Genomic DNA, 21,681 nt, shown 5'->3' with positions numbered 1-21,681 from the left:
TGGCAGCTGCATTGAATTACTTCTTGGTCACAGTGCCTAGTGAAACTGCGGCTGGAAATGTGGCTGCAATCATGCCAGCTACTCGGATTGCATGGCTGGGGTGCTGGGGTGTCAGCTGTGCTTCCCCTGCGGGGTTTAACCCTTCGGGCACTGCTTCCTCTCTGCTCCAGGCTGTGCCTGTTTTGTCAGGAATGCTGACATGGAATCACAGAATATCCTGGGTTGCAAGGTACAAGGATCATCAAGATCCAGCTTCAGGCCCTGAACAGGACAATTCCTTCATGTGCCTTAGGGCATTGTCCCAACACTCCGTGAGCTCTGCCAGGCTTGGGGCCATCACCACTTCCCTGGGGAGCCTCTTCCAATGCCCAGCCACCCTCTGGGTGAAGAATCTGTTCCAAATATCCAGCCTGAACCTCTCCTGACACAACCTTATGCTGTTCCCTGGGTCCTACCTGTGCACATGCCTATCCTCCAAGTACTACAACAGTAGTTTGAGCAGCCTTTCTCAAAGTAGTTCAATAGCTGTTAGATATTCTCAGTATCCAGGTGGTAAGTAAGGCAGATGGGGAATTTCAGTGGATGAGGGAGGATTTTCAGTGCTGCTGCTCAGGTGAGGTGATCTGTGGCACAAAGCTCCCCCCTCACACTAACAAAAATGCTGGCAGCTTCCAGGGTGTTTCTGTCTCAATGTTTTTCCTTCAGAGCCATGGAGAAATAGAATAAGAGGTTTTTGCGAGGCTGTTTATGAGGTGTTATGGCAGAATTACCACAGCATCTTAGCAAAGCTGTAGAGGTGTGAATTTGAACCTTGACTCCAATGTAGAGGTAAATAGGTGCTGATGTGTTTGATCCAGGGGAGGAATGATGTCTGACATGTTTCCTTCATACAGGTCCTTGATCACACAAACAGGGTACCTGCACCAGCCAGGTATGGACAAATTGTTCACCTTGCACTTACTGTGATGTACCAGAGAGCTTGGTGAGTCTGCCCTCTACCTCTGCCATCCTCCACCTGCTCATCAAAGAGTGATGACAATTTGTTGTGCAGCTCAGCAAGTTAATATTAGAGAATTACAAATGTGAAATGCAGATGATGGTGGTGTAAAAATGCTGAAAACCCCTGAGCTGCCTCCCCCCAACATCGGAGACTTCACAGGGATTGAAGAAAAAATTGACAGATTTCACACACCAGTTCTGATGAATTTTACAGATCGCCCTGGGCTGCTGGGAAACCATTTCAAAGCTTAAAGTCATTGAGAATTTTGCCTTTCTTGTGTAGTGATGAGAAGAATTTTTGAAGCATTGTGCTTTGCTGTCGCGAGGCTGTTCTCAGCGATTAATTCACCAGGCTGCAAAAGGAGGGGAAGATCAGTGTGTGGCTCATCTGGCCATGGCCTGCTGAGGGTGTGCCACTGTGGTGCTGCTCAGTTTGAGCTTCTCTGCCTCTCTGGTCCCTCTGGAGAGAAGAAGGACATGTCTGGGCTATTGCCACCTCTCTTGGGTCTTCTACCATGATAGTCTTGGCTTCATCTGGCTTCAGTCCCAGAGCAGCTGAGCTCTGTAACAGTGCTCTATTTATTAGCCCAGGGTAATGGCAGGTTTAAAAATTTACAAGTTTAAAATTAGAAGGTCAAAAGTTCTTGTCCTTTTTGTCATAACTCTCTCTCTCTAGCTGGGTCAGTAATCTTTCTCTGTGTAGAAAGTCTTCACTAGGACACATGGGACACATCACAGAGTCCAGTTCCTCCAGCCACAGCTGGCTGCCCAAGGTGAGTGGAGGCAACCTGGGGTCACCAGCAGTTAGATCCTCTCCCTGCATCCAATATTACTCTTGAGGAGACAGGAGAGAGCCCTTTCCTCCTCCCATGCAGGAAGATGATTTATCCTAATCCATTTGTACCCACAGACATTTTAAACTTCCACAGTGTCCTGTGGCAGGAAGCTTCACAGCTCATCCACCTTGTATGTGAAGACTTCTCAGTTACTGTTTTGATTGTGTCACCAGGAAATCCTGCTGTGTGCAGTGCTAAGCTGCCATCACTCAGGCCATTGGCAGTGGGTTTTCCTTCTAATTGTGATAGAGAAATAGGATGTGACACGTCACCTTGGGAAGGCTGCTGTGTGCCCTGGAGCAGGGGAGCAGTCTGGCTGATTAGCTCCTGGAGCACTGGGACAGGCAAGCTTTGCCTTTGGGGTGTGGATGGAAAGGTTGGAACACTCTGACACCACCGTGTTTGATCAGACATCTGTAAAGGCAGCGTGACCCAGCTGACGTTATTAAAATGGAGAGGAGGTGGATGGAAATGAACTGAGTGGAATAATGCACCCCATGGTACCGTGGGATGTCAGACCATCTCCAGCTTTCAGCTTCTGTGACAATTACAGCGTTTGGGCTGTGAAGAGCCACGTCCCCAGCCAATACTTTTAGCTTCTACTGCTCCTCTTGATCTGTCAGAGTGAGGAGGCTGCAGGTATTGGAGATAACAAGCTGTGGGAAGATAATGCTGCTTTGTTTCGAGCTTGCTAGTTTTGTTTCTTCATTTCTTTCAAAGTCAACCTGGGACTTCTCCAAGAAATTTGGATGTAATCAGCCAGGAACAAGTGATAACAAGGTCCCGTTGTCTAAGGTTAATCACTCATAGCAATGCAGCTGGATTGTGGATACCACAAGAAGTTTGGATGGAAAGAGGTTCCTGATTCAAACACTGTCTAGCAACAGGGACCTTCAATCTCTTGAGCATCATTTGAATCTGAGGATGTTCCCTAAATGGATTTCATGTGCTCCATGAAGTCAGGATATGCATCAGAATCTTAAAATAAAGGCACATTGAAGGAGAAAAAAAGAAACAACCAGATCTCTTAAACATCCCTGTGGCCCAGCATTTGGAGAGGGCTGCAGTAATGACTGCTTGACCAATTCTCTTTCCTTGCTCCTCTCCTGATGGTGAGGGATGGAGCTGCCTGTGATTGCCTTTCTCTGTGCACACATATCCCTGTACACCAAAATCCCTGCTAAGAGTCCCTCAGACCCCATCCTGAACCCCTTAATCAGGAGAAATCCTTCTTAACATTCAGGCTGGACTCTTGAAGCAACATTTCATCCATCAAAAGCTGAGGGCAAGGTTATACTTCATGAAATAAAAAATTCAGGATACTGAGCAATTTTGGTTTTCTTTCTTTTTTTGTTAAATTAAAGTTGTAGTTGGTTTTATGAATTAAACTTCCAGGGTAGATGCAGCAGTCCTGCAGGAATTCAGATGGTCAGATACACAGATAAGAAATCATATGAATGAAGATTATAATACCAAGCTCTGGGAGAGATAAATCTCTCTTTGACATACACGTTACATTATTCCTACAGCTTCACCCGTATTAAAAAGCTCAGGAAAGTCTGTGTTTTCCTTCACATGCATGTGGAGTCCCAGCCAAGCCATGCTTGCATTCTGCAGAGCTTATCAAGATAAAAGTGCAGGTGGAAAAAGTCCTATTTGAGTCAAACTTAGCCTTTCAGCACCAATACCTTTTGCTATTTCACACTGTGTCTCCTTTGCAGTACAACTGGGCTGGAAAACAGCAGTGCCTACAGGAGGTTTTTAGAAGCAGGAGGCAGAACAAGAGATGCAGAAAACCTTAAGAACTGGCACAAAAGCCAGGTTCTAACCTGCATGGCTGTATCCCTGCTTTCCCCTGCTGTTCCCAGCAGTTTCCAGAGCATGGAACAAAAACCAGCCTAACCCCAGCCTGCTTTTGGCTGACTTGAGCTCCTGTTCTAATTCTGATGTCAGGTTGTCTGACCCCACAGGGCAGAGTGAAGCCTCCCTGTGCAGTTTGTAAGGAATGTTTTATCTGCATTTATGAAAAAATAAACTGATCTTTGTTCCATTGCCTTTTCCATCCAAAATCCACCTTCTGGGGAATACACGTACTGCCAAAGCTTCTTCAGTTCACAGTTTTCTGGGTGAAATTAATTGGTTTCTTCTCTGGGTGTTTTTTCTGCGGGTGTTTTCCTTTCAACTATAATAAAATGTGTCTTATTGTACCTGACTGCATTAATTGATGCCTTGGCTATGCACAGTGCACAGGTCAGATAATCAATATATTTTACCATCTAAAACCAGAAGGATTTGTGATCAATTCAGAGTCTGCCTTCTAATCTCACCTATTCAGAGTTTGTTTGTTTGTCTGTTCTGTTTCTCCCTGTGGCTGATGTGAATAACAATAATGTTGTTAATATGAGCTTTTAAACATTCCTAGTGCTTGAGGACCAATCTTTCTTCTTTAGGATATAGTCAGGCAGTGTTTTCCTCGAGTGAAATGGTAGAGCTTCTATGATATCAGCTGCCACCTCCTTCTCACCCCATCTCAATAAGCAGTGGGGCTGTGCTTATTTAAAATGAAAGTGGAGCTGATCACTGCTGGTGGGGAGTCACACTCTGCTTTGGAGGCAGAAATGAAACCTTGACTTGCTTCAGAAGAAGAAAGAACAGCCAGAGGCGACAGAGCAAACTGTTGTGCAGACACTGGAGCCACTAGAGATTGCAGAGAGACGACCTTGTCACCAGATGAGGCTCTCCCAAAGCTTCTTATCCTGTTGTGCTGAGCTTAGCTGCAAGTCTGTCCCGATCACAATGTGTGGTGTGTGACCTGCTCCTCAGGCTAGCCACAAGTGTGTGCAGCAGGGGAGGCTGGCATGAGCTGTGTCTTTTGGATCCTGCTTCTCCTTCGGGAGGGGAGGCAGTGGGAAGGACTCTGGCACGTAGAGGAGGTGGTTGTGTGCTTGTGGATTTGCTCTACTGTACACAATTAAAGTTGACTGACTTGCTTTTCTACAGGTGCAGGGTACAGTGAGTGGTGCCTACATGGTGCTCAGGTGAAGCACTTTTTGGAAGTAGAAAGATGCTCTCCTACTCCTGATCCCTCTGCTCCCAGTCAGCTGGCATTCATTCTTAAGCTTGAGTATACTTTAAAATACCCACAAACATTTTAAAGAATTCCATGTCTTATCCCCCTTTAGGAATTCGTCTTCCATTTTTTATGGGGAAAAACATCGCATTTTAGGTTAGTTTGGGTTTCATAATATTCAGGGTGAACATGCCAGCTCCCTCACGGGGAGGATGGTGATTAAACGTTTGTGGAAAGAGGAGAGGAGCTCCACACACCGCGTGTCCTGCACACACACCTTGCTGGCCAGCGCAGCCTCTGCCCCAGCACGGATCGGGCACTCCCACGTCCTGGGAAGGGAAAAACTCGGGGCTGCCCTGTCCAGGGGCTCGGAGCCGCTCCCGCCTCCCGGGGGAGGGCCGGGGCCGGGGCCGGAGCATCCCAGCGCGCCTGCGGGGGCCCGGGGGGCGCATCCCGGCGTCGGCGGCAGCCCCCGCCCCGCCTGCCCGCCCAGCCTGCGGGACGGCAGCGCCGCCGGAGCGTTGCCCTTTTAAGCTGTGGCCCCGCTCTCCTCCTCCCCGGCTCCCGGAGGGGCTCCGGCAGCCGGCACCGAGCGAGCGACACCGAGCGACCTCCGTGCCCGCCTCGCTCTCCGGCCGCGCACCGGACGGCGCGGAGCCCCAGGGCGGCGGGGCTGCGGCCAGCGGGCTGCCCCTGCCCTGCCCCCGCCGCTCGGGGACCATGGGATGCTGCACCGGCCGCTGCACCCTCATCTTCCTCTGCACTTTGCAGCTGGTGAGTGGAGGCGCTCGGGGTCGGGGGGACGCTGCGGGGAGCTGCGGGATCGGCTGCCCGGGATCGGCTGCCCGGGATCGGCTCCCCGGGATCGGCTCCCCGGGACTGGCCGGGAACAAAAGCGCCTCGCTGCCCGCTGACCCGGGCAGGGCTGCGCTCCCTCCGCAACTTCGGCTCGGAGCAGGAAGCTGGAGGGATGTCGGGCTGCGCTCCGCGGACGCTCTGCTGCGCCGGGGGGGTTACCGATGCTTAAAACTCAAGAAAAAAGAAAAAAAAGTAGGTTTCAATTAGTAAGTTTGCGCCTATAAAATACAACTGGAAAAAGAAGGAAATCACTCTGTGAGAGGAGTCCCGGCGGCTCGGTGGCGATGTTGCAAACCGAACCAAACTTCGTACGTGCTAAAACCCCACCGGTACCTTCAACCTCTTTCACGGAAAGGTCCACCCGCATCCCACCCTGGTCGCCCGCATCCCACCCTGCTGGGGTTTGTGCTGGCTTGGAAGGAATTATTTCAAACCTCCTCGGGATGAAGTGCTTAGATGGACTGTACCAGTTAATGTGCATATATTTCTGTAGGAATAAACTTCCCAGCGTGCGCAGAGCGCGGTCCCTGGTGGGCACGGGTCGGTCCCGGGGGGGCGCGGGTTCCTGGTCCTTCTGACATCTGCATAGATGATAAACAAAGGTCTGGTTGTTCCCTGAGTGTCTGCGCATCCAGCCTGGATCTGGAGGGTCCCCTTCTTGTCAATAGCTAATGGGCTCCAGGGCTCCTCCAGCCTTAAAAAGGAAATGACAGCGTCTAGGCTTTTCATTTCATTGACTTCTCCCAAATTTGCTTTATTTTGGAGCATTAGCAGCGCGCAGGAAAGGGCAGGCTTCCTGCAAAGTTCTTTTGAATAGTTTGCTGGTGCCAAGGGGTGAGTTTAGTTAAAACTCTTTGTTTTGGAGTTGGGTGCTCTGACAGCGCAGTGTTTCCTACAGAGAGACAGGGAGAAGGCTGAAGGTGGGAGAGGAAAACGGGGAACCTGCTAGTTTTGAAATGATACCCATCAGCCTAAAATTAAAAGGGTAGAGGGTGGGAATGCACCCCTGTGAACTCAGACTAGCACAATTGGAAGATGAGTGTGGAGGATTTGACTCATCGTTAAACAAAATGCAGAATAGAAGTGATGGGGTTTTCTTGCACAAAGCATCTTGCTCAGCATATTTATGAGTGAGTTGAATGGCTGGGGAGTGTATTTATTCTCCTGGATTATTTCTTTTGATTTTTCACCCGTGATCACACAAGAAAGAAGCTGCACCCTGTAATACGTTAGAAATTGGCGTCTCAACATTCACTGTCTCTTAAACCCATCACTATATTATCCTACTCTAAAGCACACACACTCACACACTGGGGTATAAAAAAAAAAAAAAGAGGAATGAGAAAAAGAAAAACCCATGAGCTGCTGATGCTGTTCTGATTTCTGACAAGCGTGGGAGTTTTCTTGTATCCAAGATACAGGGACAAAGAACCCCCAGCATTTTATTTTCCCTAAGACCCTCCTCCTTGAAGAAAAGAATCAGTTTGGCTCATTCTTAAGCAAGTTTGGATGCCTCAGCCATAGCAATTTCCCATGGCACTTGCTGGGTGAATTGGTAGAGCTGGAAAAATGTGAACTATGGTGAGGGAATTTCTGGAGCTGTGCTCCGGTGGGGGTTAGGTCAGGAGATCCTGGCCAGTTCCCAGCAAGCGTTTGGGTGAGGGTGAGATCCAGCATGGTGCTTTTTTATTTACTTCATTATTTAATTAAGCAAACTTTGTCTGTAAATCATCACATCACTTCCACATCCGCACGGCCAAGTGACGTGCAGGACTCGCTGCTGCCCAGGGTGGGCTCTGCTAAGACAAAACACTGAAGCAATCAGGCCAAGATCATCAATAAATTATAATGACGTGAACTTCCTTTGTTCCTCTCATGTCTCTGCTCAGCTTCATTTGATACTTTGAACCCTTCACAGCCTTCCCTGTTTGTTGCCAAGCTCTGTGTCTCCCACTCCCAAAGTCCCAGGGGTGAAATTCCGGCTCTTGTGTGGACGTTTTGCTTCTGACTTAAGTGGGGAGAGGATTTCTCTGCTGGGATCTCCCACTTCAGCTCTGCAGCACCCCTGAGTTCTGTTACACATTCTCATGACTGTTTCTCAAAGCTTCAGCAGTGCTTTTTATATAAATGATGAAGGGAAACATGAAACAACCCCCCCGAAAAAACTCGAATCAGGGCTTCGAGTCGCAATGCTTCATATAGATTGTTTTATTATTAGGTGGGAGTAGTTGAGTGAGCGTGCGGGGAAGTGTTTGCACACTGCAGTCTAAATGTTTCCCTGGGAAAAGAAAAAAAAACAGGCAGAAAACAAACAAATTCATCATTTGCAGTGTGTTCTCCCAAAGAAAAAGTTTGTGCTCCAGCCGGAGAGCAGAACAACGTGTGAATTGAAGGAGCTGCTACACAATGCGAATACCAACGAGCTCCTCAGCCCCCACGGGCTGAGCCTCGTGGCACAGGGAGAGGAGGAGAGCGTTTGCATCTGTCTGAAGAAAATCAGGGCTGACTCCCCAGTGGTTTGCTAATCAAGGGGGGAGGGAAGGCTGTAGTTTGAATAAATAATTTGCCGTGTTCCAATTTTAGATTATTGTTTCCTTGAAGCGTCCACGTTAGGCTCGGTGTTTTGCTGAGCGGTGCTGCGGGGAAGCTGAAAGAAGGTTCTGGCTATTCCTCCCTCTGGTTGTGGTGTGCATTGCTGCCCCTAATCCTTCCCTTTTTCCCAGTCCAGCCCTACTTCCAGCAGAACTTTGGGTGAGGTGGCCCTGGTCAGGGCTACCCTGCAAACAGGCTTGTCCTCAGCTGTGGATGGCATGGAGGAGGACCTTCAGCAAGGTGATGGGGTGTTTTTACAGGGTTTGTGAAACCCAGAAGGGTTGTCACCTCCCCATTCTCCCTTTGCCCAAACACCTCTGCCATCCAGGAGCTGCTGTCACCTACAGCAGGTCAGCAGCACTTCCTCATCCCTCCCAACCTTTGAGCAGATGTATGTTAAGAAACAAGAGTAAAGTTTAAATTAGCCATAGATCTTCTCAGGAAAAAATCTGTCACGGAGCCTCTGTAGTGGGTTAAGAAATGCCCCTTGCAGGAATTAGAATTGAGAAAGGTTTGCCAAAGGCAGGATTTCCGAACCCGAGTGGAATGAGGCTGTCACACCCACCGGTGGGCTGGGTGGGTCCTGGCGAGGAACCACAGACCAGGGCTTGGTCTCAGGCAGGGAGATATTAAATAATCATTGATTTGCTTTTTCCTCTCGGCCAGTGTGAGATTGCACCCAACTGGTGAATTTTCTGGAGCAGTAAGTGCCTCTGCACCGGAGGCACTATGTGAATTTATTTCCACCCAGCATGGAAAAATTCCCTCGCTCCCTGTGCCCTGTCCCAATAAATCAAACTACTGTAGTTTCTTTACATTCTGTCCGTGGATTGAGAGCTCAGATGCCAAGCAAAGCCTGGAGACAATTTTACAGATACATTATAAATCCCCCTAGAATAACAGCTTCTAATGGAAAAAGTGACTAATACTTCAAATGAGCACAGAACAAGGCGCCCTGGGATGGGACTGCACATCGAGACTAACCAAAAGTAACTATATACCTTTATTTATTTATTTTCTCGTCCTCTCTTTCTGCCTCACTCCTTTCTCAGGGATTCCTTTTTAATCTCTTACAGAAGGGGGTGACCAGTTTTGGAAGCTGTTTGAAACCAGCACAGATCCTTCTCTAAGTGCTCTCTTGAAGTGGTTGTGTTGGTTTGATGGAGGCATAAAGTGATGCAGAGCACATGGGAGTGAGGGCAGAAGGGGAGCGTGGCAGGCGGGCAGTGAGATGCCATGGAAAGGCAGGATCTGGGTGAAAATAAAGTGTGAGTTAAAATAGAGGGGATAGAGGGATTTTTTTAAAAGGGCATATAGTGATAGGACAAGGGGAATGGCTTTAAACTGAAAGAGAGTAGGTTTAGATTGGGTATTGGGAAGAAATTTTTCCTAGTGAGTGAGGTGAGGACCTGGCACGGGATGCCCAGAGAAGCTGTGGCTGCTCCATCCCTGGAAGTGTCCAAGGTCAGGTTGGATGGGGCTTGGAGCAATCTGGGATAGTGGAAGTTGTCCCTGCCCATGGCAGGGGGTGGACAAGATGAGCTTTAAGCTCCCTTCCAACCCAAACCATTCAGGGATCCAGTGATTCTCTGCCTCTATTGATCAGCATATGTGGTGGCAAAGCATGTCCCTATCCAAGGTAAGGAGCAGGCAGCATTGCAGTGTCTGGGGGATGTAAAAATTACTTGTTTGACTTTCTCCTCTCCACTCCAGGGATGTTTTGGTCTGGGAGAGGAGGACTTGTCTCTCCCCTCCTGTGCAGCTGCCTCTGGAGCCAGGGCAGAGTCAGGCTGCCCTGAGGGAGCTGTGAGCCTGCACAGCTGCCGTGTGGCTGAGCACAAAGCCTCGGGGGGAAGAGCAGGTGCAAGGGGAAGCACAGCGTCCCTTTGCTCATCACGCTGCTCAGGACCCCTCCAAAATTACCTTGTGCTCTCCCCAGCTGTTTATCTTCTCCATGGCTTGTGCTTAAATTAAAATCTCTCCAGGGAAGGGGGCATCTTTCGTGGATGTGCACAGCACCCAGCTCTGTGATGGCTCAAACCTTTCCTGAAGTCCTTGAACAATACTCCAGGCTAAATAATAACGTAAGTCTAAAGACTACATTTGACAGATGCTGTCTTCTCCGTGTCTGTTCCAGACAAAGGAAAATTAAAGCTGTGCCAATAATAGAGCTCGTCAGCATTTTCCACTGAAGCTGACTTTCAGTAGAAACCTGGGGATTTGACTAAATGAATATTTTCATGAGAAGTATCTGCTTTCCATAGGCAATCCTGAGCTTTTCTCCCAAGTTTTGGCCAGAATATTTTGGCGAAAAGTCAAAAATGTGCTGGCAAATGTTTGCTGTGCTGGCAAACATTTTTTAATTTTGGAGTGGTGCAGCTTTTCTTACAAAAACTTGAATTTTTGCATGAGATTTTTCTTTTTTTTCCCCCCCTTTTCCTGAGCAGCTGGAGTCAGTACACTGCAGCACAAGGGAAGCACAAGGGAGGAGCAGTTTGGGGTCTGTGTTTCAGACGTGCCCAGCTCTCCTGGCTCCCCACATCCGCCTTTCCTAGGCTGGTGCTGGAGATTGCAGATGACTCACAGGAACTGTGTCCTCTAACCAAACCCACTCAGACCAGGAATGAAATTTGGCCAAAGCCAAGCCAAAAAAGCAGCTGAGGGCAGGGTGGTGTTGAAGTCAACTCTCCTTGGAGAACTGGGGTTTCATTTCGGCTGACACAGTATCTTTGTTGACCACTCCGATTTTTCCCGGTCACTCTCTGCTCCTTTGTCTTCCCCTTTTCCTCTCTCCAAGCACCAGCAGAAGAAGAGAAAGAGCTGTTTTCCCCCATTGGAGACCCTCTCCCTCTGGCTGGTGTGGGGTTAAGGGAGCTGACGTTGCTCCATTGTGTGCTAATAATATATGGAAACTCGGATCATTTTGGCCGGGGTGCAAAGTGGAGCTCTTCCAAGAATCCGCGCCGGGGGCCCTCAAGTATGAACTCTTGGAGAACAAACTGGATAACAAAGGCCAGATTGTGATCTCTTTTCCTCCAGGAAAACCCTGGACTAGCCCATTGCTTTTTGAGCACTTAAGAAAATGCATAAAATCCAGTGAGCAGCAAGTGCCCCAGCTGTAGCGTTGCCTTTCCCATTAACAGAACGTTGGGGCTGAGGTCAGTAGAACTGAACCTTTCTTTCTTGTTAAAAAAACCCCCAAAGCCAGGGATAATTTGTGATTTAATGTTCCCTTTGTCCCCAGTCCTCCTGCAGTAGATGTGATGAGCACACCCAACTGCACAGGTTGTGTCTCTGTGTTTTAGTTTGGTAGAAGGAGAGTTTTCAACCAAGTGGAAACTTTTGTCTCAGAAGCAGCACATTCTTCTCCCCTTCCCTTTCTCCAGAACATGAGGAGGAAAAAAAAAAAAAACATTTCTGGACAAAAAAGGAAGAAAAAACTCTGGCATTTAGCAATGCTTGCTCAAAATGATGGGGGTGTTTATTGTGCCAAACCCCAAATATTTTGAACTTTCACAGAAGCTTGGAAACACTTCTGAAAAAAGTTGAAAAGTCTCCCCAAAAAGAAGTTAGTTGTTGTCTTTTTCACTGGGGTCGTGCACCCTGGACATTCTCATCTTCCAAGTATCTCTGACTTCATCATGTCTCCCCCAAACCCAGCTCAGAGTGGGGTTTGAGGGGTGAAGTCCTCAAATGGAAAGCCCAGGTTTGGGTGTTGCCCAGGGTGCTGTTTTGCTGCAGTGACTCATCTGCTCACAGTGGTTTGGGGTATTTTTGTTGCAGAAGGAAACTCAATGAATAAACGCCCTGTGGAAACTGGAATCTGAGATATTTCATAATCGTTCCAGAGTCATAATATTACCTTAAAGTTCATGAGATTTCAGACTACGAGTAAACAACTTCTGCTTCATTTGTTTATTGATCTTTGGTAAGAGTCAGAATATTATTTCATCTTCTTCTTGCCAGGGATAACAGTAGGGATTACAAAAGTATGGATTAACAGGAGTGAAAAGTAGGGAATCAGTAGTAGTAAAGTAATAATAGGAGAGTAGGTGGTAATAATAGGGAGGAGAAAAACGGAAATGATTGAATATCTGTTAGAAATCTCTGAGATGATGTTTCAGCAGAGCTGCTGCTTCTCACCAGCGTGTCGGAATTGTGTCTCACCTTGAGCACAGAAAAGTCAATGTGATGTTGCTCCTTCTGCCTTAGCCAAGCCCTGGGCCCACATCTGAGAGTCCTTGTGAAGAACATAAGTTTTATTTTGCTCTGTGTTCTGAGGCTTCACAGACTGTGGAGGAGCAAGCAGCAGGATCTGCTAGGGCAAGATCAATATCTCCTCCCTTGGCTTTGCTGTAGCTCATTAACATCAAATGTCTTTTCCAAGGGGTGCTTTTTGGTCTATTTTCCACAAGGACTTCATTGCCATTTTCCTGGTGTCTGTGGCTCGTTCTCAGCACAGCTGCTTTTGTGTCAGAATGTTAGACACAAACACATTGTTTATCAGGGAAATGCACAGCCCAGATTTTCTCTCAAAGGTGAGAATTCATGGAAATCAGGAGCACAGCTTTCCTGCTCCCCTTTCCCCCATCGCCCATCGGGTGCTGCTTGGGTGATTCCAGGTTTAGTAATTGAGATGTCAGACTCCCTGACACCTTTGGGCTGAAAGGATGATGGTGTGGAAGCAGTGACCTCCACTGCCATCTGCCTGGGCCTAATGAAAATATACTGTGGGAATGGAGGCAACAGCTTGTCTTCATCACCTGCTCGAGGCGGGCAGACATCAGGACTTGCTGTGCCAGCTTCCTTTGCCACCTCTCAGCGACTGGCCAGCCCTGCAGGCAGCTTCCCACCTGCTCTCCAGGCTCTCTCAGGCCAGCAAAATATCTGCTTTCTTCCCTCTTTGATTTTTTTTTCTTTCCCCTCCATTTTTTCCCCTCCAGTGCTCAAAACTCCTGAAAACCAGGATGATCATCATATTTTTTCTGCACCAAAGAAGCAAGCACACAGATCTGTGCCCAGCCCTGATGTTCAGGAGCCCCATGCCCATCAGTGGGGTGGGAGGGCTGGATGTGCTGTGCTCTGTCATTGTGCCATCCCTGAGTGACCTGGGACATCACTGAACTGAGGTCAGAACAATACGGGACACACTCTGTCCTCCATTAGTGAGAACTTGGCCAACCACTCACCTGGGCCAGGACAGGAAAGAACAAGGATTCAACATCCCTGAGAATAGTTGTGTTTCACTTCTCCTGAAGTCCTAAATAACACTTAGTAAAAAATGAATTCAGGTGCTCAGATGAATACACAGTTACAGCAAATACACAAAAGTGGGGAAGATGCCTCCTGTGACACCTCTTGGGGGACCAGGGACCTGTTTTGTGTCTCTAGTGACCCTGACAACAGCCTTGGACCCATTAAAGCATTTGGTGCTGATTTATATTTTCCAAGTGCTGTTCTCTGGGGAGAGTTCATCTGTGAGCACCATTTCATCTGATCAGGGAAGGTGAGATAGAGGACACTGAAGAAGGGGATGGAGCATTTTATTACCCACACACAACTTATAAAATATTGAGTGTAGCCTTGCATGGCGTGCTCTCAGTGCTGTGGTCATCCATCATGGATAAACAGCCTCCCCACAATTAACACTTTGTCACTGTCTATCTTCAGCTCCACCTGGGCATTACCTCCATAGTAACCAGAGCCCAATCTCAGTACCAGCATGGTTGACCTACTTGGAGATCAGGAGGAATCTTAAATCCTGGCCTTACTCAGGTGTGTTCATATTTAGGAAGTTTGGATGTTTTTCTATAGTACTACAATAAGAGCATTGCCCTGCACTCAGAAATGGCTTCTTTGAGTTGGGAGTATTTTGGATTCCACTCTAAGGCCTACAAGCAAACTTCTTCCCTGCCAGAAGCTCAGCAGATGGATGGTGTTTTTGTGGAGGGAACATGGCAGGGTCTTTGCTTAATATTATTGCCACGCTGAGGATACCTGGAAGAGTGTAAGTCCATGCTGTGGGGCTTGGAAGCATCCTTTCCTTCTTTCAGAGGTGCTGGATCATTGATACTCCTTTAAGAAGCCCCACTTTGGTGGAAGCACCACATCCAAACGTTCCATGAACCAGGAGGTACTCATGGGCACTTAGGGAGAACAGCAAACAAATCACTTTTCTGCTTCCCTGAGGAGGAATTACTGAGTGAAGCTGGCTGGAGGAAAAGCTCTGTGGACCTTCATTTAGAGACAAACCTTGGAAGGAACACAGAGCACAGATCAGTGGCTGCCAGCTCACAGGTTCATGGAGATAAGGACCAGGCCCATGGGCTGATGAACCTCATGGAGAATGACCAAGACCTGAGTCCTGAGCCTTGGGCAGACTCCCAGAACCTCCCCAGAACCCAAAACACCTCTGAGCTTCTGGGCCAAACACCTGCTGTTCAACTGGAGCACAAAACAACTTCTCCTGCAGCTTATCCCTCGGGGATGGTGAAGGGAACTTTGGGATCTGTGGCCAGGTTTGAAGGCTGTGCATTTAGATAACTTGCATGAATAGCTGAACTGCTGATTGCTTAGCCAGCACAAACCCAGTTCCCAATTCCCCATGGCTCCTGGTAATCTGCTAGCAGATTTCCATGTGGGAGATAGGAATGGGCTCTGACAGGCTGCTGGCATCCCTGGCTCTGGCAGACAGCACACTTCTTGTGATATCATTGTGGGAAAGGCAACACACCTGCTTATATTGTGGATGTACAGAATTAGGGGAGAAATCTGATTATCCTAATTACTCAGAAATGCTAAATATGTGCAGAATACCGTTTGGCTAATTAGCCTGGGAGATTGCTGGCTGTTCAGCAGGGAGCAGAGTGGGTGTTGGGAGAAGTGTGATGGGAGTTCACAGGCTGTTTTGTGCCCTTTGCTGTCTGAGCATGTGGGGAACAGTGAGCTTGGGCACTTGGAGATGTGATTGCCAACCTTAAAACAAATTAAAAAGCTGGGAAAGTGCTATTTTTTTTTCAGATGTCTGACACTTTTTAGGATTCTGGGTCTTCAAGTTTCCCATCTCATTATTTTGAGCAGAGACATCCAAGGGAAGGATGAGTTTGCCTTCCTGCAAACAGCTGGTGAGAACCCCTGCACAGCACCTTCTGTGAGGGATCTGTTCTGCTCCTTGTGCTGACACAGGCACAGCCTCAAATGCTCCTGAAGCCTGAGGAGACCATGATATTTTTGGTTCTCTGGATGGTGCTGCTTCATTTGCATTCAATAGGCTCGTTTGCACCATGAGGGTCTTGTGGCCCCAAATCTGAGCTGCTCTTCCCAGGGGCACAGAGCAAGCCATGGGAATGCACAGGTGACCCAGGTGACATGCACAGCTCCATGTGTCCTACAGCTCTGCCATCAGGCCAGGGCCAAACACTCGATCTTCTGGATGTAATCAGTGCCCAAAACTCACCTTCATCCCTCTCTCCTTTTAGCCGTGCTTCCTCACATCTTTAAATAACCCTGCCTGGCTTTTACTCCTGACCTAGCAGAAACTTCTGCCCACTTCAAGCTTTTCTGGAAAGGTTTCCCTTCCTGTTTCTGTGAGCTCAGGGTCAGTCCAGCACAGCATTAGCTGGGCACTTAACTAGGAGAAGCTACAATGCATTTAGGCCTCCAGGGCTGCCACTGAGACAGCTTAAAGCTGAGTTGTGTGACAGTGTGAAAGAATAGATAGGGTGATATAAAAACTCTGCCATGGCTTCAGACAATAAAGACTGTGTCTCCCTTCAGATGAATAATGGCTCTTTGTTTTATTCCTTGGATGACAGGGCTGTTAGAACTGCTGAGAACTATCCCAGTGCTAAATATATGGGTGTGCAATAAAGGCTCTGCAATCCATGAACTGAGACTGAATGGATACTTGAGTGAATCATTTCAAGTACGATGGATTTCTGGAGCAGTTCATAGTGACAGGAGGTGGCAGGGCAGTGTCCTGTAGGATGCTTTCCTTGCATGAGATGTATCCCAGGTTTCATGGCTGCCAAGTTTTTTCCTCATGAAGGCTCCCTTGGCCATATAAAGTTCCTCACTTCCAGTTTTGGCCACTAACCTGCAAACAAAGGGCATTTCAGATGGAGCTCCAGGGTTTGGCAGTGAGACACTGTCCAGATTTTCTATCAGAAATCCCAGAATCCCAATCCTGCCATACTGAATGGGAATGGAGCAGTAAACCCCATGTTCAGCTGTAGCCCAGGGCTGAGAGCTCAGTGGGGTTTTACTGGAACCCATCAGAAATAGGGATAGATCCTGCTGGGGTGGAAAGGTAGAAAATGTTACTTCTTCTTGCTGCTGTGTCACCAGGAATATACACAGATGCTGTTGCCACTGTCTGGAGTCACCTCAGAGTCCTGCCAGATTAAACTTCCTTGAAATTACTTCATGTAGCAGCGAGGATTTGAATTTCCATAATGTGGATCAGCACTTTTCTATTTTAGCTAATCCTTGCAGTCAGACCCACAAGCAAGAAGATCAAAAGACTTGGGGTCAAAACATGGCTGGGAAGTTTGGAGTAGGAGAAATCCAAAGATGCCATCGTTCCAGAGATGAGGAATCATCTCACACCTCCAAGGCGAGAAGAGCAGGGCGAGGTGTGGTTGAAGCTTTGGTGTCACAGCTAATAGAGGACAAGTTTTTGTCCCTTTTCATGGCTGAAGGAGACACAGGACTCTGTGGGGGCCCCATGGGTGAGCTGCTGCCCACAGGTCAGGATTCAGCCCCTGCAGGGTCACCAAACTCTTGCCCTATGGAGACACAACCACTAAAGATTTGCTGCAAGTGAACTTTGTTCTCCTGATCTGCCAGAGTGGCATCTATTGACCAGCCTCTGTTTAAAAAGGAGGGGAAAGTGGGAAAACAGAAGGAAAAGAGAAATTCAGCTTTGCTGTTGAATAAACCATGAGCCATTGAGGAGCTGTGAGCCTGCAGCAGGGGAGGGGCAGGGGCAGCCCAGAAATAAGGGGACAAAAATGTCATGCGAGAAATGAAGCACAGGAGGGGCCTGGCCATTGTGTGACACTCCTGGAAACTTGGAGAGTTGGTTGGTGGGAGGCCAAAAGATGTATACAATGAAAGGGAGACACTCGAGTGGACTGAAAATGCAAACAAATTGGGCAGCACAACGGAGGAGATAAATTATGCTCATAAAATAAACAATGGCTGAGTGACACTGGATAAACAGTTACATATAATAACACCACTGTTTGTCCCAGCCACCCTAATTGGGAGGCTGGGCAGCATCCGATGAAAACTCTGCGTTGCACATTTTCCCCTTCTAATGAGGAAGGTTTTCCCTCCCCCCTGGAAGCCTCCTCCCCCCAGTCCCATTTAGCAGCACACTGAAAGGCCTGGTTTCATTCCACTTTCCCACAGCAAACTCATCCTGGCAGGAACTGCATTAAGGAGGACAAGTAGAAAATGATAATAAATTGAGGGCTTGCTCTTATTTCACCTTGTGACAAATCTATCCAGTGGTGACTCAGGGAGGGTGATAAGAGCATGGACTGGGCTGCTGCTTTCCTTTTGCTGCTTGGTCATGTGGAAAATAACCCCATTCTAGCCCTCACTCAAAAGGGCTTTCCTTTAAAAATCATGCTTTTTAAAAGGCACTGAATCCTTATTTACCCTGTTGGAAAGCCAGCAGCTCTCCTCCATCCCAGTGAACGTCACGGCTCTCATTTCATCATCCACTTGGGCTGAGGAGCAGAAACAAAGGGCATGCAGCACCAAAAGTGAGGTGCTCAATGCCATCAATGCCAGTGGGAGAACTTGTTAAACCTTAGTGGGTTTTCAGCATGATTTTGTGTTGCTGATAAATCCCTGATGAGAAACTTTAGTTCCCCTGAACTGCCCTCAAGTAGAGAGGAGAAATTACACACAGAAAGCACAGTGGTGTGAGGGACAGTGGGCATGAGAAAACCACAGGCTCAGTGACTTCCACCACAGCCATTCTCATGCTGTGAATCCCAGAAAATCCACCCTGGAGCCCTGATTCCCAGCACTCAGAGTGTGTTTTGCAGCAGAGCTGTGCTCTCACCCATCAATAACTGCCCAGAGCAGATTGCAGTTCCCAAACTACTCCATCACCCGTGAAAGAGGGAAGCTGATCTTCAGCCTCAAATCGTGCCTGAACTTTTTGCCAGCTCCCTCTTTAGATATTTACTTGATTAGTCTGGTTGAGCACTTTGTGTGGCTCTGTTTTCTTGCTTTCCTTTGAGAAAATCAGAGCTGGAATTCTGCTCTCCAGGCTACACTGCTTGTGGGGAGGTTACAGCTGAGGAAGAAGCCCAGGAGGTGCTCAGCCTCCCTCACCTCTGAGGGACTTTTCTGAGGCTTCTTGTGGCTCCTGAGATGTGGATGACAGCTCAGAAGTCATCCTCTGATCACATTAAATTGTCTCTGCTTCCTGAAATGGCTGGAAAACTGGAATATCCTTGGTTTACATGCCTTGAGGGAGGCAAGGGAAGGCAGGTTTTTTACCTGTAATTGCTAAGGTAACTAATCAATTACTTAAGTAGGACTGATTTGCTTCCAGAGAAGCAATCAGATGATGAAAATCAATAGTGATTGATTCATTTTCTATCCACTTCTTAGAGGGAAGTTCTTTGTGGGGATTGTGGTTATTGGAAAATTCCTGCAATACCCCGAAAGCCTCTGACAGTCCTTGTTTTGAACAAAATCATCATTTTCCTGTTTGTTCCAATTTAAAACTCTTCCTGACAGAAGCATTTTACTGGAACCAGAAGCTGAACGGCTAAATGTTTTTCTTGTCCAAAATACTATTTTCTTTCCAGTTCTTTTTCATTTCATGCTCTGATGACAGGCCTGGAAATTTGCTGGTACATTCATTAGGGGAGAGTTGGTCAGTATTTCTTCACTGATATCTATTTTTCAGCTGAAAAAAATGGCTACATGTTTTTTCAATGGTAATTGAAATCTTTTGTCCTTTTTTTAACTGAAATAAGTACATTTTTTATGTTTTGGTTGGGGTTTCTTTTGGGCAAAGCACGAACATCAGTGTTGATAGTAATGATTCAAACTCAGCTGTCACAGTGTGGGTCACTTTATATGATGACAGTGTGGATGAAATACAAACAAACCACTTGGCCTGTTTGCAGCCCAACTCCTAAAATACCTCCAGCTTCTCATCTGGGGGATGCAGGCATGGGAACAGGGGAAGTTCACCTCTCTATGTTGAGAATGTGACAGTGAAGGGAAAGGTGAGGGGTTTGGCCTGGTGCTGCTGTCATCGTGGGATGTTCCCAACCTGAAATGCCACCTCTTTTTGTCACCATGGGCAGCTGGGCATCCAAAAAACCACCGTGGCAGTGAAGATGCTGTTTGTACTGTGGTGGGATTACTGGTGTGAAATGTTACAGAAGCTTTTTTACAGATAAGACCCAAATTTCTGGCAATCCTCTGTGTAAAACGAGGTGGTTGTTCCTAATTTCACTGCATAGATGGGAAGACAGAGAGTCACCAGCTGTGCTGAAGGGTTTTGGTGGAAGGAGCAGGAGCTGCTGCCCATGGGGGCACTTTAGGGGGGCAAAAAGCTTCCTATGGAGCTGCTGGCAGGTGGAAAGGGAAAGCTGTAAAAAATAATGGGAGCTGCATCCCTTTGGCTTCATGTTTTCTCTTCCTAACACCCCCAACTTGACAGCTAGGTGCTAAGAGCACTTCTGTGTGTCCTGGTGGGGTGAGAAAGCTGTGCTCCATGGAAAAAGGGTCCATTTGTACAGTAATTACCATGGAAGTCTCTGGGTGACTGTGCTGTGTCCCCTCCTGCTTCAGGCTGATTAGGATGAGCTTTCCTCCGAGGAGCAAAGCTGCAGCAAGACTACGGCAGATCCCAATTTCCAAGATTATTAATAATAACAATATCATTTTCTCTCTCCCCTATTTCTCACCCACCCTGCGCTTCCCTGTTAATGAATTCCCCTCCCTTGCTGGAGACTCTGCAGTGACACCAGCCTGATTTGTAATGTAAATAGGCAGCCCAGTGTAAAGGCGACCTGCGAGAGCACCGCAGGGCTCTAATTATAATTTTCATTAAATTCCTTCTGTTTACGAATATCCAAGCAATCTGGCATTGCAGCAGAAGCAAGAGGAAATTAAAGCAACGCTACCACTTAGCTCTGGTGTCAGGGAGCAGAGACCCAGCTGTCGAGCAGAAACTGAAGCAGGGCTCCTGCAAGACAAAGTTTCGAGGAGTTATTTCAGCTTTGGCATCTTTCCTCTGCCCAGATTTTACCCCACTTGCAGGGCTTGCATGTTTTGCCTTCAGAGGATCTGGCTGGTGCAAGTGTTTTACACGTGATCTATTAGTGACCTAATTAAGGGGATCAGCTGCTGGAGCTCCCAGTGCCATGTGCAGGATGGAGCTGGGGGAGAGCTGAGCTGGCTGGAGCAGGGTGGGAGCAGTGGGGTGCAGGGAAGGGACAAAGCAGGGACAAAGCTCATGGGGTTCCCACAAAAATCCAGCAGCACAGGCACCATTTGCCCCATGTGCTGGGAGCATCCTGTGGAGGGAGAGCTGCTCTGATACAGCCCGGTGCAGAGAGTGGGGCTTTGCCACATGGCCACCAAGAAACTCTCACCCTCATCTTCTGCTGGGTGAGGAAAAAGCTCCAGGTGGTTTTCTGCATGTGTTTTGGCTTCAGGGAGGCATTTTTTTGTAACTCACAGCTGACCCTTCCTGAAGAGAAAGTGCTGCAGGTGCCAGCTATGAATTGGACTGGCAGGGGACACCAATGAACATTTTTGTTCATAAAGCCAAAAGCAGAGGGTGGTCTCAGTGTCACTTGGTCACAGTGAGTCTTTTAGGCTGTGTGTGGACAGGACAGAGAAAACTGAGCTTGGCTATTCAAGGCTGAAGTGAGAGTTACTGCTCCCTTGGGGAAACTCCCAGTGTATATTTACAGCCACAGTTCAGCTTTGGGGTAACCAGCAGCTAAATTAATTTGCAGTTTGCAGTAAGTGCCTATAAAATAGCAAAAATAGCCAGAATTTTGTCTAAACTGGGTGAGTCCAGCTGGTGTCTCATGGGCTTTGTACACACTGTGAGTTTTGGTCTGACCCCTGAATAATTTAAAGTCTTTCTAGTACACTTGAGAGTTCATGAGATCTCTGAGCTCTTCACACCCTGCTGCTCCCACATCCAGGAGACTCCAGAGGGCTGCATCAGGAGAAGACAGGCTGGGCAGTGCTGGCCCAAGCAGTGCTCCAGGGCAGCTTTGTGCCTTCTGTGCCAGCCCTGTCAGTGGTTTACCCTCTCCTGCAGCACAG

At 47.9% G+C, this 21,681-nt stretch overlaps 1 protein-coding gene across 3 annotated transcripts in view; it reads left to right on the top strand.

Moving 5' to 3' along the window:
- Positions 1-5,347: 5,347 nt before the first annotated feature.
- NKAIN4 (sodium/potassium transporting ATPase interacting 4) overlaps positions 5,348-21,681 on the top strand; it is a 49,111-nt gene continuing 32,777 nt past the window's right edge. Inside the window, exon 1 of one of the 3 annotated variants that reach the window (XM_085078966.1) lies at positions 5,348-5,679. In XM_085078966.1, the coding sequence (XP_084935092.1) occupies positions 5,626-5,679 (54 nt within the window). In that variant the 5' untranslated portion in view covers positions 5,348-5,625. The remainder of the gene's footprint in view (positions 5,680-21,681) is intronic. The other 2 variants (XR_014855905.1, XM_085078965.1) reach the window with 2 other exon arrangements.

Source organism: Lichenostomus cassidix, chromosome 20, assembly GCF_008360975.1.
Source record: "Lichenostomus cassidix isolate B80296 chromosome 20, HeHo_3.0, whole genome shotgun sequence".
NCBI lineage: Eukaryota > Metazoa > Chordata > Aves > Passeriformes > Meliphagidae > Lichenostomus > Lichenostomus cassidix.
This window is presented reverse-complemented; position numbering and strand designations above follow the sequence as displayed.